Genomic DNA, 16,786 nt, shown 5'->3' on the forward strand with positions numbered 1-16,786 from the left:
TGCAGTCAGAGATCTGAAAAATGCGTCATCATACATCTAGGGTCTGTCTAGTGTGTATGGGTGACTTTGTTTTTAACAGCACACATAAAAGGTAAATGTAAAGTGTTAGAATCCTGGTTTTGATATCTTTACATGTTATCATCTCTTGTGTCTGCAAGAAGTAGATGATAAATTGGCAGACAGCTGTTTGATGATAAATAAATTGTTGTCTGGTACTCAAATAGCTTAACATTTTCCAACTGTGATCAGATGTGTCTGAAATTGTTCAGCTTTACGCCAAGAGAGCTGCAGTTCCTCATTAATTCTAGTACTCCATAAGTAGTTAACCAAGTCTGTGTAAGGCTTTGCATTTCCAAAGAGCCATGTTTAATTGCCTAGCAATTGGCCTTTATGTTGGTGTTTTTTTATTAAATGCTGAGAAAAGTTCTTTGTATCAGACTTGCCGGAGTTTTTGCATTGTTTCCCTGCAGCCTCCAAACTGGTAATTCCACTTGTTAAACTGGGTTGGCTTTTGCAATCTCCTTTGTTGTGGGATTCTCCCTTGCTTCCCCTAGTACATTCCAGAAATTGTTTGCTTGCAGGCAACTCTATTTATAAGCTTGTTTCATTTCTGTTTGATGTTTGAAAAGGTTTTTCATAGCTCTTACCTTTTCTTTGGTTTCTATGATATGCTAATCAAATGTTCTTTAACTAGTTAAAGCTGAACACTTCATTTGTTAAATATAGCCTGCCAAGAGAGTCCTTCAGGCATGCATCTTCATTCTTTACTGTCTCTCTTTCATTGTTCTCAGGACTATAGCATGGGAAAATGAATAAGGCATGGCCTACAGTATGGTGGGTAGCTGTAGATATGATGAACCTTCTACTGAGGCCTTCACACCTTTAAAATTCACTGTTTCTTCTTCTTAAAGCACAGCTGACTTTTAAAGCTGATTTGGTATTTTCTATTCAGCAAAACTTTAAGACTGAAAGTACCATTGGTGAGAAGAATTCAGATACATACTTGCTGATGAAACACTGGGTTTTCAGTGTAGGATGGTAAAGTAAAATAAATTAAAATCCTGTTGATAAGTAATGAAGGAGACAATTTCCTTAAAAGAAATGTTAACAGTACTTCTGTAATCTTAGTGTTGATTTTAAATTAATTAAAAGATTTTTCCCCCACTGGCAGTTTATTCCTTTGTTGTGAAGTTATCAAGGAAGACAGAGATTATTTACTATATTCCACAATATGTTTTATAGGAAGGCAAGATACTTGTAATCAGTCTGTTTTAAAGGTATCTAAAAATCTAAAACCAAAGGAAACTCTGTAATTGTAAAGCTAACAACGACATGCTTGGGCTGCCTTCATGTTTAACTCATTTCCAAAGCAATCTCTGTGTTGGAAGCCACATCTTTAGAGAAGTAGAGGTACTCTTATAAAGCTGTTTGTATGTGATTGGTCTGCCTATATACATCATCCATGGATTCTGTAGCATTTGGCTTGCCTACCAATGAAGGGAAATGAGTGCAGTCCTCCCAAAGTTCTCCATCTTTTACCTGTGTGCTCACAACTGATGCAGCAGTGCCTTGGGTCAGAGCTTTGCCCTCATAGGAAGATGCTCTATCTGTCCCACAGGTCGTCTAGAGGATCCCTAATGAGTTCCTATACTGTGTTTTTTGATGCCCTCTCACCCTACAGAGCAGCCTATGTGCCCCCAAGACTGGCCTGAAGGTGTGAAAACACATTTGACAACTTCCTTTGACTTTTATTGTTTTATTTATTTGCTAAGTAGTATAGTGTAAGGATTTAATAGCCTGAAGACTAATATTTTATAAGCTCCCCTGTGAATGAGTGGTGGGAGACAAATGATAGCTTGTGTCAGGAACTCTACCTTTTGGGCATGGTTTTAGATTGCACTTGACAAAGATGACCTAACTCTAGTCTTTGTCTTGCTAACATGCCAAAATAGCTTTTATTGCTACATATGCCAACTTTCATGCAGTCACTGTTGATTGAGAGAGTCCCTCTCTCTGCTCTGCTGGAAATAGGCTACTACAGCCTGGTTTAAATGGTTATAATGTTTTAAATTTTTTTTAATAGGTTACTATTAAATTGAAAAATCCTCTAAACTCCCTCCCACCCTCCCTCCATCCAGACACTGAATCCCCAGTGATTAAACAAGGGAGTTGACTAAATCCTGTCTAGTTGCTGGTTAGTGATCTCATATTTTGACTATTTCTCCTGATGAATGGTACCCATCCATCACAATTTTTCTTTGCTGAAAAGCAGCAGGATGGGGAAAAAACACTGAATTGGCCATTTAAATACTTCTTTTCCAGACTGTCTGCAATTACAAAGGCTTTTTGAAAAATCTGAATCAAGATGGTTTCAATTATGAGTAACATTTCTAACCTGTATGTCCTTTAGGTTGAATCTGACATGCCACAATTATTGTAATCACTTTATGATGTGCACATCAGATGAATAGAATATAGAAACAAATACTGAATGGTTTCTTGCTGTGAAAGAGCCATTCTTGTGGAAAGCATAAGATCATTATACATTTTTTTCTTCCATAAAGCTTTTTTTGGTTTGTAGAGTTTTAGTTTAATGTATTCTTCAGCCTTGTGACATTTATAAAGAATATTTAAACCAAAGTCCTCTAAAGTAGCTGTTAAGAATGAGTCTCCTGGGAGCAGTGAAAACATGGTTCAGCCAGGCCAGGTGATGAGCTGAGTACCTTCTCAAAGTCTGCGTGCAGATTTGAGGTCTTGGTGGTTGTGGTCTTCTCCTTCCTGGTCCAGAGAGGAAAGTTCTCAGCACTTCTGGTGTCTCTGTTCCTGCTTGGGAGCAGAGAGGGAGAGGGTGGTATAATCTTCACTCAGAGCTTCTCACTTGGTTGTTGTTGTCACTTTGGCATAAAAAGCAGTGACGGAAGCCTTGGCTGTGCTGTTGGCTCCTGACCACATCCTGCCTCTTCCCTCCCAGCACCCGAACAAAAGGAAACATTTGACAAAAAGAGGCTTGATGGGAATCTCTGTCTTGTGACTCCTGCTCAGATAAGATGCAGGCAGTGAAAACACTTTACCCACAAAGGAAAGTCATAAATTATGTTGTGCTTTGGTTCCTGTTTGCAGAACAGTATTTCAGGCCCTGAGTTTCTCCTGAGAAACAGAGGAGCATGGTGCCAAACCTGTGAAGGCTTCCAGGAGATAGAACATTGAAAGTTGTCAGTTGGTCACTGTTGCAGTGGAGCCTGCCTGTCTCCTGTAAAAACTTTTGGGGAAAGGAAAAACAAATAAACAAAAGTGGTTCCTTTTGCCAAGTGAGTTTGCACATGTCATACTAGATGTTGCGATAGCTGTTAATACTTGATGAACTTCTTTTCCCTGCTAAGGGTTAAAGGTGGGAAGGTATCATCTTCAAAATGCTGAAGAAAACAAATTAAAGTAGTCCTTGTTCAAGTCAAATGGGTCAATTCAAGTCATGACTCTTTTTCTTTCTGTATAAATCATTGGCACTTTGCTGTGACACTGAAAAGTCTTGGCACACTAGTACATGATTTCTTCAATGCAATTTGAAGTAGAACAAAGTGTTTGCCTTGAAATTATGTTCATGTGCTTAGAGCATTATATTCTCCAAAATGCTGTTTGGTAACTCTGTTCTGTCAGTGGAGTGCATCAGCTTTGAGCATGTAACAACATCTTGTATTAAAGTATTTCTGGATGAATGGTCCATCAGATTTCATTTTTAACATGAATGTTTTGCTTACTGCCATTGTGCTTAAATACTTTTATTGCTCCATAAATGCTTGATGTTGCTGTGATTATTAGCCTTTGGTCGGGCATGTTGATGAGGCACACATGAGTGTTTTATTACCAACAAACAGTGTGCCATCATCATCACCTGGATTTAATCTTCCTCACCACTTTCCAAATAATATCCTCCTTTTCTGTGGTTTCTAAGTCTCTCAAAATGCAATTATCTGGGCTGAAACATTTCAATTACTGACTCAGAGTGTTTATTTAAAGTTTTGGTGAAACACTTCAACCATCTTTGAAAAACAGTTGAGATGTAAACACCTTTTTTTTCCTTCCACTTTTTTAAAACTGGCTCAATAATAAACTTGATTTCTCATTGTTTATAGCTGAACCATGAGATCCAGCACCACAACTGTTGCTCTGATATCAATAATTTGCCTTCTGCTATTTTTGTGACATTTCACCCAAATTTGGTCATTTTGCGGGTGTGAAACCTCACCATCCATGCACGCCTAGCAGAGGCTGTGTGCAGGCAGGCACATACACTCAGCTGTTTTCAGACCAATGACACAGCTCCATGTGGTGTCAGGTGCTGGTGCCAGGAGCTGGGAAGAGGCTGAAGGTGAGGAAATGGAGAGAGAGAGGGGCAAGGTGGGAGTTTGGCCAGGTGAACTGGGTAGGAGCCGAGAGTTAAGGAAAATGTGTTGGAGGTGTGCTGTCCAGGCAACATTGGTGCGTACTCTCTTCTAGCCCTGTATTTCCTGGTGCCTCAGTGTGAGATGGCACATGGAGGGGTCAAGTCTCTGCCCAAAGGTGCTGGTGTGCAGCAAGAGAGGCCAGCAGTGGCAGAGTTGGCAGGAAATGGGCTCTTGGTCAGGTGTTTACCTCTTCCTCTGGAAACCAGTGTGTGGGTCCCTGAAACTGGCATCATAGCTGCTAGCCATGAGGTGGGTGGACTCCCAATTCCCAAGGGCAGCAGGTGTCTAGTGAGGCATTTGCATGTGCCACATGGATGCAACGGCAAAGTGAAAGGAGGACAGACACCCGCAGCCAAAAACTGCAGGCATTTCTCAACTCTTAAACCATATTTGGTCTCAGTTTATTCTGCACAGAGTGGGAGTAATGCTGTCTAGTATCACAAGAAGATATGAGAAAGCCATTAACAATTTTAATGGAGCCATTCCAATGTGATCCTGTAGAGCCAGCCCTATGCATAGGCCCAAAAGGGAGTGAGTAGCTTGCATTCAGGCCAGGAGGTAAGTGAACACATGTTGGAGTATTGACCACTGACTGTCAGGGTTGAAAGAAATACCATCTGACTGCCTATTTGCTGTGTGGGAACGGCTGCGCAAAATGTAGATATAGTCATGTGATTGAGGCTGGTATCACTGCTTTTACTGATGAAGACAGGTACCATGGAGATTATCACGGTATTCCAATGTCACTGCTATATAATAAATGCTAGAGAGTCTAGTGTGTGTGTTCCTCCCAAAGTCATGGATATATGCATTGGAAAACCTAGAGGCATTATTTTAATTTGAAATTAACCTAGAATTTTATTTAGTCAGTGCTGAGTCTGTCTTAAGGAAGAGAATAATTATCTGCTCCTTCAACACAGTATTGAGAAGGTATAAGCACTCTCGAGACCACAATCCCATATTCTAGTACTGGAATGAATATAGTATTCAGGGAAAGTAATAAGACATCCTAATGTGTCTTATCTTTTCTCATAACCGTGATTTAGCTGCCTAATTCCATAAGCTACCATTTCAGATAAATGTAGCTGCATTATATTTCTTGCTATTTTTGATAGATCTTCTGGAGGCTTCCTAATACCTGGTGGAAGGGGTTAGATAGCCTTGCAGCAAAAAGAAAAGGGGGTGGAGGGGAGGTTTAGCTTACTGGAATGCCAGGGCTTCATTCTTTCCTCTTGCTTGAGTTTATGGACTTTTTTACCATTGTTCTTTCTCCCTTTTTTTTTTTTTAAGCTGATTTAGTTTGTTGATTCTCTGGGTATTTCTCACTGCTAACTCTTATGTCTTGCTGCTTCAGAGCAGGGGTCTCACTGCCCCTCTTGCTAGTAGTGCTGTTTTCCCCATTCCCTGAGGAGGGAAATTCAAGGTGTGTCAGACTGCGAGAAAAGACGAAAACTAAAATGTTTTGCTGATGTTAAGAAACCAATTCCCAGAAGAGGAGGAGCATGAACTGGGTATAGAAAAGGTGAGGAAAGGTACCCTATTTCCCCTTGGCTTTTCAGGTCAGGTATACTTGATTCTCTCTGTAGGCAGCCCCACAGAGATACGGTGTCTTTTAATGTCAATAATTTGTTTGCTGCTTCTCAGCAGTTATAAAAATTAAGGAGGATTTTATGTGTGATTCTTCCTTGAAAATGCATAGATATTCATTTTTAGGTGTTTGTTTCTTTAATTTCTGTTTGTTCACAGGAACTTTCCAATCAGTTGAGGGCTGGTGTCAGACTCCAGCCCTTGCTGGCTGGTCCTAGGAGCAAGGCCGATGATTTATTAGTAACGCAGCTGCGGTGCCAGCACTGCCACTGGGAGTGGGTAAACACTCCTCCTCTGCAGAGGGACAAGACTCTGTACTTTTCACCTCTGCAGTTATGTAAGGTGTCCTTGGCCATCTGTGTATTTAACTTGGCCCTTGCTTTTTCCATTTGTTTACAAAATGATTGGCTGTGAAACAGGAAAGAGTCCCAGGGAGCCCCAGCCGGACTGGGAGCCCCAGCAAATAGAGGGGTGAAGGGTGGCCTGGCTGGAGTGAAAACATATTCCCAAGGAGCAGCACAGGGCCTCGCCAGTGGCATACCAGGTCACCTGGTAGCAGTTCAGGGATCCTGGGCATCCTGCTTGAGAGCTGGGGGCGGTGGCATGCTGGTGTCCAAGGCAGTCACTTGCTTCTGGTGTACATTAAGTCTGCCCTTCCCTGTAGTACAGCAGTGGATCCCTTAGTATGGGGACTTGGTACATCATACTGGTGACACTATTCCAAATAACGGGCCTTTTCCAAGTCCCATTTCATTCACTGCAACTCTCAAATTAAACACCTTCTCAAGACTCCCTTGGCCAGGTGAATTGCTGTAGGAAGCCAGTGCAGTCACTTTTATAACACTCTACTCCCATTTTCTTTCTCATCCAGTCAACCAGGCTCCTCAATGCCAAGGCATATCTTTTGCTCCTTTTTGATGCCACATAACTGGTTTTATGGCTTTTCCTGAGGTGCGTTAAGATTCCTGGTGTGTTGCTGAGGGAACCATTGCCAGTGCACCAGCCCATTGCCTCGTTCTGGCTGGACTGTTCATCCTATGGGCTTATGGGTTCCCATCAGCAAAGACCTCTCCCCATCACTCACTATTTCTTTTCTAACCTGGTTGTGGTGGAGTGTATGTGCGGTGGACATTGGAAGGTGAAGTCTGTGTGCTGAGCCATAGTGCCTTTTCTTTACGGGCACTGAGAGAGAAATAGGGTGTCTCAGGGCTTGACTGTCAGTTCTGCAGTTATCCTTGCCTACCTTATCCCTGCAAAGTGGTGTTTCCAAAGCAAGAGAATTTAATCTTGGTCCATATGAGCAAGCTTGCATTAAAGTCAGCACATGTCTGCTTGAAGGTTTTTATGGGAACTGCAAAGGAGGTGGGGAAAGGGGTATGTCAGGAAGTGGTGCTGTGCTGTACTCACCTTCTTGTTCAGTGTTCTGCTCTGCAACACCAGGGATGTCTTTTCTCTTCCCATCTGCCCTGCAGCCAAACAACTCACCTCTCTTTGCTGCTATTAATTCTGAAATGGCTACTTATGTCTGCTCTTGAGATACTGAGAAAATTTGAAGAAAAATTACCTCTTATCAAGCTCTTATCTTCTTTTACTGTTCAGTCAAGTTAAATTTAACGGTGTTGTTTACCAGCAAAATTCTGTGTCACCTTGACTTACTGTGTGGTCCAGCCCGCAATTTACGCATCTCTCCTCTGTCTTCCACAAAAACACTCAATCCTTGAGAGGAGCAGATGTGTGAAAGCTGCCCAGCTATCAGTTAACTATGTGTAATGCTCTGTTCTGAGACTCTATAAAGGTTTTAGACATTTTTTTCTAAAAAGCAGAAATCAGTGAATATGTTGACTTCTCTGGCTGAACAGAGTTGGAGGGCTTAAATCATTGCTTTGCTTTTGAAACCTATCTTCAGTCCCATGGCAGGCTGCATCCACTCCTTCCACAGCGGAGCTGAGTTGGAGACCTGCACAAGGCAGCTTTGTGCCATGTGAAGACTCTCACTACCCATGTAATAGAAATCAGACATCTGAGGAATTTTATCTAAATAAGGTTATGCCTCCCTCCACTTTCTTTATGTTCATTCTGTTGGGTTTTTCCCTTAAACTCCCTGTTTGCTGCCTCTGATTCCCTGGAAGTTGTCTGTGTGAATTAGAGTGAAGATTTATTTCAAGGATTGTCCACAGTTGATTGTGATGTACTGCTGATCCATGCTGATAGCCAAACTTGATGCTAAGATAAAAAAAACTGGTTGATTTTGAGTGCCAGTGAAGGGGGAGGAATGGGAAAAGAAAAACAAAAAGAGCTAGATAATTTGGAAAGAAATAATCTCTATTGCCCTATTATTCTCAAATTATTTTCAAGGCAGTAAACACAGAAATAAAATAAATTGATATTAAACTCTTGTCTCTTTGTCTGAGTGTTCTTCATATTTGTTAGAATAATCTTGAGGATGTTTGTCAAACAACTTAGAATTTTGTAAGTGGATTTTTTTTTTAGTCTGCTATATCTGCCTGACTTCTTTGTCTTATGAGCAATTTAATATTGAGTACACTTCCCTTGATATTGCAAGGCAAATTATTAAACCATTCTCTATAGCTATGCTCAACATTTGTTTGAAAGAGCATCTTGAGAGACTCAGAGCTCTTTGTGCATTGCAAATGTGCTCTTCAGTAGAACATTTTGTCTTTTTCCATTTAAATAAATATCTCCTATTAAGTCTTTAGTGGTAAGACTCTTACATCATTTAGACATTCCATCTTTTTGTAAGGCTTCCATTTTTGCTCAATATTTTTCTATTTTTTCTGTCAGTTACAGGCAGTTCTTGTTCTCTACTTTTATGAATAAAATGATCATTTTTATTTTACCAGCTTACAAAAAATTGAAGTCATTAAAAGAGTAGCTAATGGGTTTTCTTAGCTTGTTGGAAACTGAATCAGACTGAAGTCACCTGAGAATTTTTTTCCTTCTTTCTTTTCTACCTTAAAGTAGGAAAGTGAATTTGCCTTCTACTTTTTCTTGAAACGGAAGTGTGTAGGTGTGTATAAATATGTATGCACACTCACTACTTTGGTGGGTGGACTTGCAAGGTGGCTTTATAAATACAGAACTAAGTTCTCAGCAGTGTTTTAAAGTTGTTTTTAAGTTGTTTTTGTTGGTAGCTTTTGTCTAGTTTTTTTTTTTTTCTAGGAAGACAGATCCAAGAGCTGAACCATTTCAAGTGTAATATAAGAGATGCTTGTGTTGTTTTGAAATGCAAGTTTTCCTTTAGGTCTTTGTGTTTATAAGATATATGTCAAATTGTAAAGTCTGAGGTATTTGAACTCACCATCAAAACCTTAATATTTCTATTAGTAGTACAGTTTGGTCCTTTTGAATTATTTTTCAATATTTCAAATAGTTCAAGTGTGTCCCATTTTCAAGATATATTATTCTGATCTCCATTTATTTCTATGAAATTATGTAAAATTCTGCTTCGGCTAAAAAAAAAAGTGTTTTCATAAGCATACATGTTTGCAAGGCAATGTACTGTAGATGTGAAATTATGCAAAATGAAAAAACAATTTTTTTTTTTGGTATGCCTTAAGGAAGAAATAAAATGCTACATTACATTTTTTAAAATCTCTGACTAGTCATTCTTAAGGCTTAACTAAATCCCCTAAGTCCTCGGACATATGCATAACTCTGTGAGCATGTGTAGTCCTACCGATTGTGTGAGGTGGTGCATATTCACAGCAAGTGCAAAGGGAATAGTTTAATGGAGCTGTGGTGTCTGGCTTTTTACTTCCTGAGTGAAGTTAGGAAGCAGATTGACCTGCATAGGGAAACTGATTCATGGATTGTGGTGTTAGATGGAAATGCTTTTTAGTTCAGTCCAGACTGGAGTCTCTGGGTTTTCAATGGCTGTTGAAAGTGCTGTTGGTGGTTGAACTCTCATATACTAAAATATGTAGGGAAATGCATGCATTCAAATCCTGTAGAACAAGAGGAATCATCTCTCTCTCTGTATGAATACACAGTGTTTTCTTTATTGTTTTGGGTTTTTTTCTTTTTTGATATTTCTGCGTTTGAAAAATAACTTCTGACCTGGAAGTTTTGGTCTGGTAGAGTTAGTGTGGCTGTCTATGCATAGGAGCAGAAGCTTAAGTATCTCAAAATACCTGCCCTTGTATTGACTGGGTCTATTTTTAGGCTCATAGAGCACAGGATTATCACAATTGAAAAGTTCCTGGTTTATATAATACTGAAATTTTTTAATTGATTGGGTGAGGCCACACATGTTCCCAGACAGAATTTGCTGAGAGGCTGCTGAGGAGGAAGCACAAAGGAGAAAAAACAGTTTTTGCTATTGACAGAAACTCTTCCAAAGAAGTGTTTATGCCTTAGGTACCACCCCAGCTGCTGACACTGCTGTCTTTGTGGCTATTCTTGCCATGTGCTACCACCACCCCAGACAGTGGCCTGTGCTAGCTCCCACTCTGCTGGCGTTTTGAGAGTGTGTAATAGTTTCAGTAGGCAATGTTTAGCTAAGCAGCATGCCCACAGCTGCAAAGGCATTACTGTTTTAAAACGTGTTCTGATCTTTACAGGCGTGTGCAAGGCATGCAGAAAATTGCAAAAGTTTTTTTCGAGTGGGAGGAATACTTGTGGCATTAGGTGATTATTACTTTTTAACAATTTGTGAATGTCTTTTCTAACTCCAGCAAATGTTTAGATCTCATAGTGCCTATCTGGAAACCAGAAAATCTTCTTTTCCCTTATGGAACGAGTTGCTCAGATGCCCTCTAAAACCATTTATGTCTTGGAAGTCATATATTTTTCTTCTTCTCTCATTAGACTGCAATTCAATCTTGAGAGTTCATACAGTTTCATCTGTGTTTTAGGTTTAGCTTGTTTTCATAAGGAAACAGGTTTTGCATAAATGCACTGTCCATATTTTTGCCAGCGTCATTCTCTCTGAACAATGTAGCCAATTTCAAGCAAAGCTGCTAGGAGCAGACATCTCAAAGACATATCTCAAAGTTCTTAATGGTTATGCAAAAATCAGTGTCTGGGTAGAAGCAGATGCAAAGTTTTACCCAATTAAGGAAAAGGCAGGAGGGGGCACTAAGCCGCTCCCGAGCGTGGTCTGCCAGCAGCGTGCGCATCTTGGCTGGCTCCTCGGGACACGCACAGCTCCAGCCTGTTATAATTATCCTGTGAGTTGTTTCCTGGGCTGTAGCTGGGAGAGGTGGGAGGCTGCTCTGGGGGACAAGGAAGGAGGGAGGTGGGGTACAGTAGGAAGCTGGGAGTTACAGAGAGTTGAGATGGGGGAGCTGGAAGCACCCTGGAGAGCGAGGTTTGGAACAAGGGACAGACGCCTGCAAGGCAGCTGGCCTCCTGCTTTCTGCTTCTCTTTGGGCAATCTGTTTTTTAATGGTGTGCTGTGAGTAGGGGGAGTCATGCTCTGTATTTCCCACTAATAGCATCAATAAATTGCCTGAAATTCCATACCTGAGAAAAATAATTATAAAAGCTTTAATTGATTCTTGCCTTAAGAGATAGAAGAAACATTGTTTTGCCTTTTTTTTCTCTTCAAGCATCTTACTTTGATGAAAGATAATTTTAATAAGTAAAAGCTAACTCATTATTATACATAAATAATTCCCAAGCTTGAATTAATTATTGTTATTGTTACTATTAGAGCAAGAGTAAAATACTGAAAGAAGTTGTGAATTTATGAAATATTAAAAGACAGGAAATGGATCCTTATGTGGATCCTTTGCATGTGTTAACGTGCAAAGTTATGGGGTGTTACTTCTACCTTCACCTCATTTTGCTTATTTTAAATGTAAAATTCTAAGCGCATATCTAGCTTTTTAATATACTCTAGTCTTTGGGCTGTCTTGTGGCATTGATCTTGGACAAACTACCTATTGTTCTTAATGGGAAAATCTATTGATTAAAAAAAAAAAAAAAAAGCCAATGGTGTGACATGGATTGTTAAGGGATGTGTTTTTGAAATTAGGCCGGTCAGGCAGCAGCTCCCCAGACCATTGCCCCTGTAGAGGTGGAGCCTGTATTTGCTGTACCCTTGTGTTGGGCACTGAAGTCCTTTGAGTTCCAGCTCCTTGATGCACCCTTTCCCTCTCTCACTGCTTTACTAGAATGAAACCTGTGAGGCAGCCTGACACAAGCCGCAGCGTGTTCTAGTCTGGATAATTAGTAGTAGAAAAGTAGTTACTCTGTTAAAACTTTCCATTACCTGCCTGAAATGGGGTGCTGGGCAGTAGGCTGGACAGCCGTAGAGGGCAAAGACAAAGAAATAAAAGGTCAGAGTTAGGTATCATCCTTCCAGGATGAGGGGAATAACAGACAGACTGGTGGGAATGTAATCTGATGTCTGTTCGTTGTTCCTATCCATTGCAGATAAGGAGACAGCTCATTGAAAGTGATTTTTTTGCATGAACTCCCATGGGAAGTGCACAACCATGTATGATGTGCTTGTTGATAACCTTCGATTCATGGGTGACAGGAGTTTCTAGGGACCCAGTTTCAAACCAACCTGTCTGTGCCCTTGGTTTCAGGACTCTGACTCATATCTGGGAACAGGTTAAAAGTTGTAAGAAGCAATTATTTTTCCCTGCCTCCTGCCTAATCCTGCTGAGTTTGTGCTGTCCTGTGCCAGAGGGACTGAATGTCTGTGGAACGGCTCCTAAACTGCTGTGGTTTTGAGATGAGGCAAGCCTTGCTCCAGAAGCTTGATATTGATGCACCCGAAAGTTAAAGTACTTCTTTTTGTCTCTGCATTTGTGATGATGTGGCCTTCTAGCACAGTAGTTTTTTACAGAGTGGACTCATTGATGATGACCCAGCCAATACATTGAATACCCCTGCATGTTGTGTACAGTTACCTGTTCTGGTTTTTGGTTAATATGTGCTGTCATGTGAGTTGGACTTCGTATTTGACTTTTAAATAAACAAAAAATTTCAGGGTCAATATAATTTCATTTGACTGAAATGATATTACAGGTCTGAATTTTTGTTTGTGCAGCAATTAGTAGCTGGGAAATGGAGCATGTGGGAAAAAAGGAATGAGAAATTCCTCTAGATGTTTTCCTGCTACCATTGTAGGTTCAAAAAGTAAAAAAGCCGGTCTCAGAATTTATTTAATTTTGGTAGTGAGGGCGGATTAATTTACTCACTATTTTCAGTGCTCATTCCACTGCAGTTTATTTTGGGTCATTTAATTTCAACAAGGCTTGATCTGTTTAGAGGGCTTTCTATAGCAGCGTGGTGGGACCACACAGCTCTTTTATAGTACTTACGTTCATTGCTAACCAGGAGCTCAAAAAACTCTTAAACGATGCACAGACATGAATAACTTCAGAGAGGACAGTACATTTCTGTATGGTTGGATTATTTGGAAAGTTTTCAGAAATAACTAATCTTTTGTGCGCTGTGGGTTGCTTTGCAGAGCTTGAAGTGATGGTATACAGTAGCTGTGTGCTTTCAGAGGTAAGACTGGAAGTCTGGCTGAAGGCACTCTTCAGGTTTAAGGTATTTCAGAAGCCACTGTGCATTAGAGTTGCTCTTAGTCCTTGTTTAAGAAAATTTTTTTATTCCATAGGTCGATATTTCCATCAGGTTCAGTAGTTTGATACGGCTTTGTTTTTAATTTTTAGATTTGCTCTAGAAGCCATTGATATACAAAATAGACTCAGGTAAAATAGATATCAGTTAAAAATGTCTAAATCAGTTGGCCTCATGAGCCAAAAAAAAAGCTTATGGTCATTGTCTGTGCTGAGTCTGCTCCAGTTTAGCATTATGATGGTAAAGGCCACATTCCCCCAAATGAAAGAGCCAGCTTTCTTTTGTGTCCATCCAATCACAGCTATTTCTGGTTGTGCTCATGCCAGCTGACAAAGTAATGTTCCTTTTGTGTAATTCATTAAATCAGGCAGAATTAGTGATTCTCTCAACAGAAGGAAGGCCTAATATCCTGAAAGTGGTTGCAACTGTACTAGGAGGTTAAAACAGCACTGAGATCATTGTTCCTGAGTGTTGAGAACGTTGCTTGTTCTTAAATTTTTAGCTTTCTTGCATTTTCTGGCTTCTGCTATTTAGCATACTCCCAGCAGCAACCAGGGGCAGTTCAGAAAAGGACTGTTCTCAATAGTTTAGTAGTGTGGAAATAGCTGTTTGCATTCCCATCAGCCTTGACACAGGAGAAGCTTCCTGAACATGTTTAACTCACCCCTTAACAGTTAGTTATGACATCCTTGTAGAAAATTAGAGGCAGAATCCACTCTCTTTTGGTGTCTAAGTCAAAAGTATAACAGTAACACTAGTTTTGGGACTTTTGAAGCCCATTGAATGTTTTGTAGCAGCGTGTGTGTGCGTACACAGTGTACATCTGTACTGTGTGATATTCTTGCATAGGGATCTGGATGCTTTCTTGACTATAGAAGGATATTCCTTCTTGTCTACAAATAGTAAAGCCCTAATGGGAAGTTTAAAAAACATCTCAATTTGGAAACAACCTATACAAGTGAATGGGAAGTTTAAAAAACATCTCAATTTGGAAACAACCTATACAAGTTGAGTGTATCCAATGCAGTTTGACTAATGCTTTAGGCCCTCTAGTCACAGCTCTTAAAACTCTGTGATTGTTTGTGAGCCATGTCATCCAGGAGCCTCTGATCTCAGCAGGTCCTGCCCTGCAGCTGCACGACCTCCTGGTGCACCCTACAATTTCCCTTTCTGGGGGAAAATAGATCAGTGCGTCCTACGCTGCTCTACCTATGTTTGTGGTCAGCTTGTACATCCATCTCCTCTAACCCAAGCCACCTCAAGATGACAGCCCACCTATATTTTTAGTCTCTTATTGTCTTGTAACTGTCCAAAAACTCCTCCTTCCATGTTGATTGGAGCTGTCCTTTTGCTGTGTACCTTCAGATTTAGGACCATGCACTGCTTCTAAATTTAGGCTGTAAAAGTACCACCTTTACTTCTTTTATACTTGAATGGAAATAGTTCAAAGTTGTGCTGATGTAATAAAAACAGGAGGCTGGAAGGCAGTGAACTGGAATAAGGGTGAATGTGTGAGAGAACACAAGCAGAGAGTGGCAACTTTAGATCCTCCCTGCCGTGATCACACAATTATTTTTAATATGATGTATTTAAAAGCTGCATTTCTCCTAAAGAAGGTTTCAATTTGTTATTCATCATGTGATGTCATTTAATAAAGAACTTTTATGTTACGATAACAGCAGGTACGCTAGCCAGGATGTCATGAGAGGCAGTTCAGGCAATCTGGACAGTTCCGAGATTATTAATTGTATGACAGTGATCTGTACTTCACAATGAAAATGCTGATTCACTGCCTTTCTCTCTTTTTTTCTGTGGCTTATAGCCTTAATGATCAATCAGAGGTAGTGGGCTGAGGCAGAGCTCAAGGCCATCAGCTCCTTTCAGCCCTCTACATAGTTCCCAGGAAACATCCTGTGTTTCATTAGTTCTTGCTTAGTTTATGATGTAACATTTTGCCCGAAGGCATTGAACTGTCATCGAAAGCAGCTGACTGATTACTGTGACTTCTTTTTCCAGGGTCGTTGTACAAGGGAGAACTGCAAGTACCTTCATCCACCGACACATTTAAAAACTCAACTGGAAATCAATGGCAGGAACAACTTAATCCAGCAAAAAACTGCAGCAGCAATGCTCGCCCAGCAAATGCAGTTCATGTTTCCAGGGACACCACTACAGCCAGTGGTAAGTATATTTCTCTGGTGGGCTTAATGGTAAGTAAAGTTGAAGACTCTATTGACCTGCAAAAGTTCTCTAAATAGTATCAATAAAAATAGTCCCTGTCTGTTTACTTAAGGAATAGTCAAGATGCTGGAGATATGCTCATTTATATTTGCTTTTCAAGATGTAATGGAGTTGCTGTAGACTCTATTTATTTTTCTTTAATGCCATAATAATTTGCTTTTTTTTCCTCTTTTTTTTGTCCCCTTAATGCATTTCATGTCATGTTTGCAAGATTTTTACCTATAATCCTTCTGGAGGTGAAAATTTGTAGAATACCAATAACTTGCTAGTAAGTCATTTGAGTAGGAACACAAAGTTTCTCAGGAGTATATGGGTCTGAATGGCTTTAAATATAAATAATATTTATATTATTTATATTTAATGGCTTTAAATTTAAATAATATAAATATTTAATCTCAGTACCAGGAACAAAGGTTAATGATTAGCATTTTCTTACTCTGTTGCAGTCTGAAGTGTCTGAGGATAAGACAGAGAATTGGTGATGCATGCATTTAACAAACTCATTGTTTTGTCTCAAGGTGATTCATACCGTGCCTGAGACACTTCATATCCAGGAGGTGAAATACAACTAGAGTCTGGCAGGCATCAGCAGCATCTCTGGATATGCACTTAACTGATCAGTTGCTCTGGGCAGTCCTTGCAGTTGGGCTCCTCACTGTAGCACACTTCCAAAGCATGGTTTGGCAAGTAATCTGAATTAAACTTTTCACACATGGCTGCTAATGATGTTTTTTCAATCTAAATTCCTAGTGTAGGGCATCCCACTAGAGTGGGATATTTTTCTCTAACTTGAGGCATCTGGAGTGTTGGCATCAACTTCTGCAGTGAGTTTCCAAGGTCCATTTATAGTTTATCAAAAGACATAGGCACTCCTAATTACTATTTGCTTGGCTCGTTCCAGACATGAGCATTTGGATTAGATGATTTTGTTTTCAAAGTGCCTTTGTCTTTCC

General features: G+C 40.1%; 1 protein-coding gene across 14 annotated transcripts in view; it reads left to right on the forward strand.

Annotated features, from left to right (window-relative positions):
• Positions 1-16,786, forward strand: part of MBNL2 (muscleblind like splicing regulator 2) — a 106,021-nt gene that overhangs the window by 56,566 nt on the left and 32,669 nt on the right. For 13 of the 14 annotated variants that reach the window (XM_059839243.1, XM_059839256.1, XM_059839246.1 and 10 more), the window contains one exon: positions 15,609-15,773. In XM_059839243.1, coding sequence (XP_059695226.1) covers positions 15,609-15,773 — 165 coding nt within the window. Of the gene's footprint in view, positions 1-13,476; positions 13,518-15,608; positions 15,774-16,786 lie in introns of all 14 variants that reach the window. The other variant, XM_059839253.1, reaches the window with a different exon arrangement.

Source organism: Haemorhous mexicanus, chromosome 2, assembly GCF_027477595.1.
Source record: "Haemorhous mexicanus isolate bHaeMex1 chromosome 2, bHaeMex1.pri, whole genome shotgun sequence".
Classification (NCBI taxonomy): domain Eukaryota; kingdom Metazoa; phylum Chordata; class Aves; order Passeriformes; family Fringillidae; genus Haemorhous; species Haemorhous mexicanus.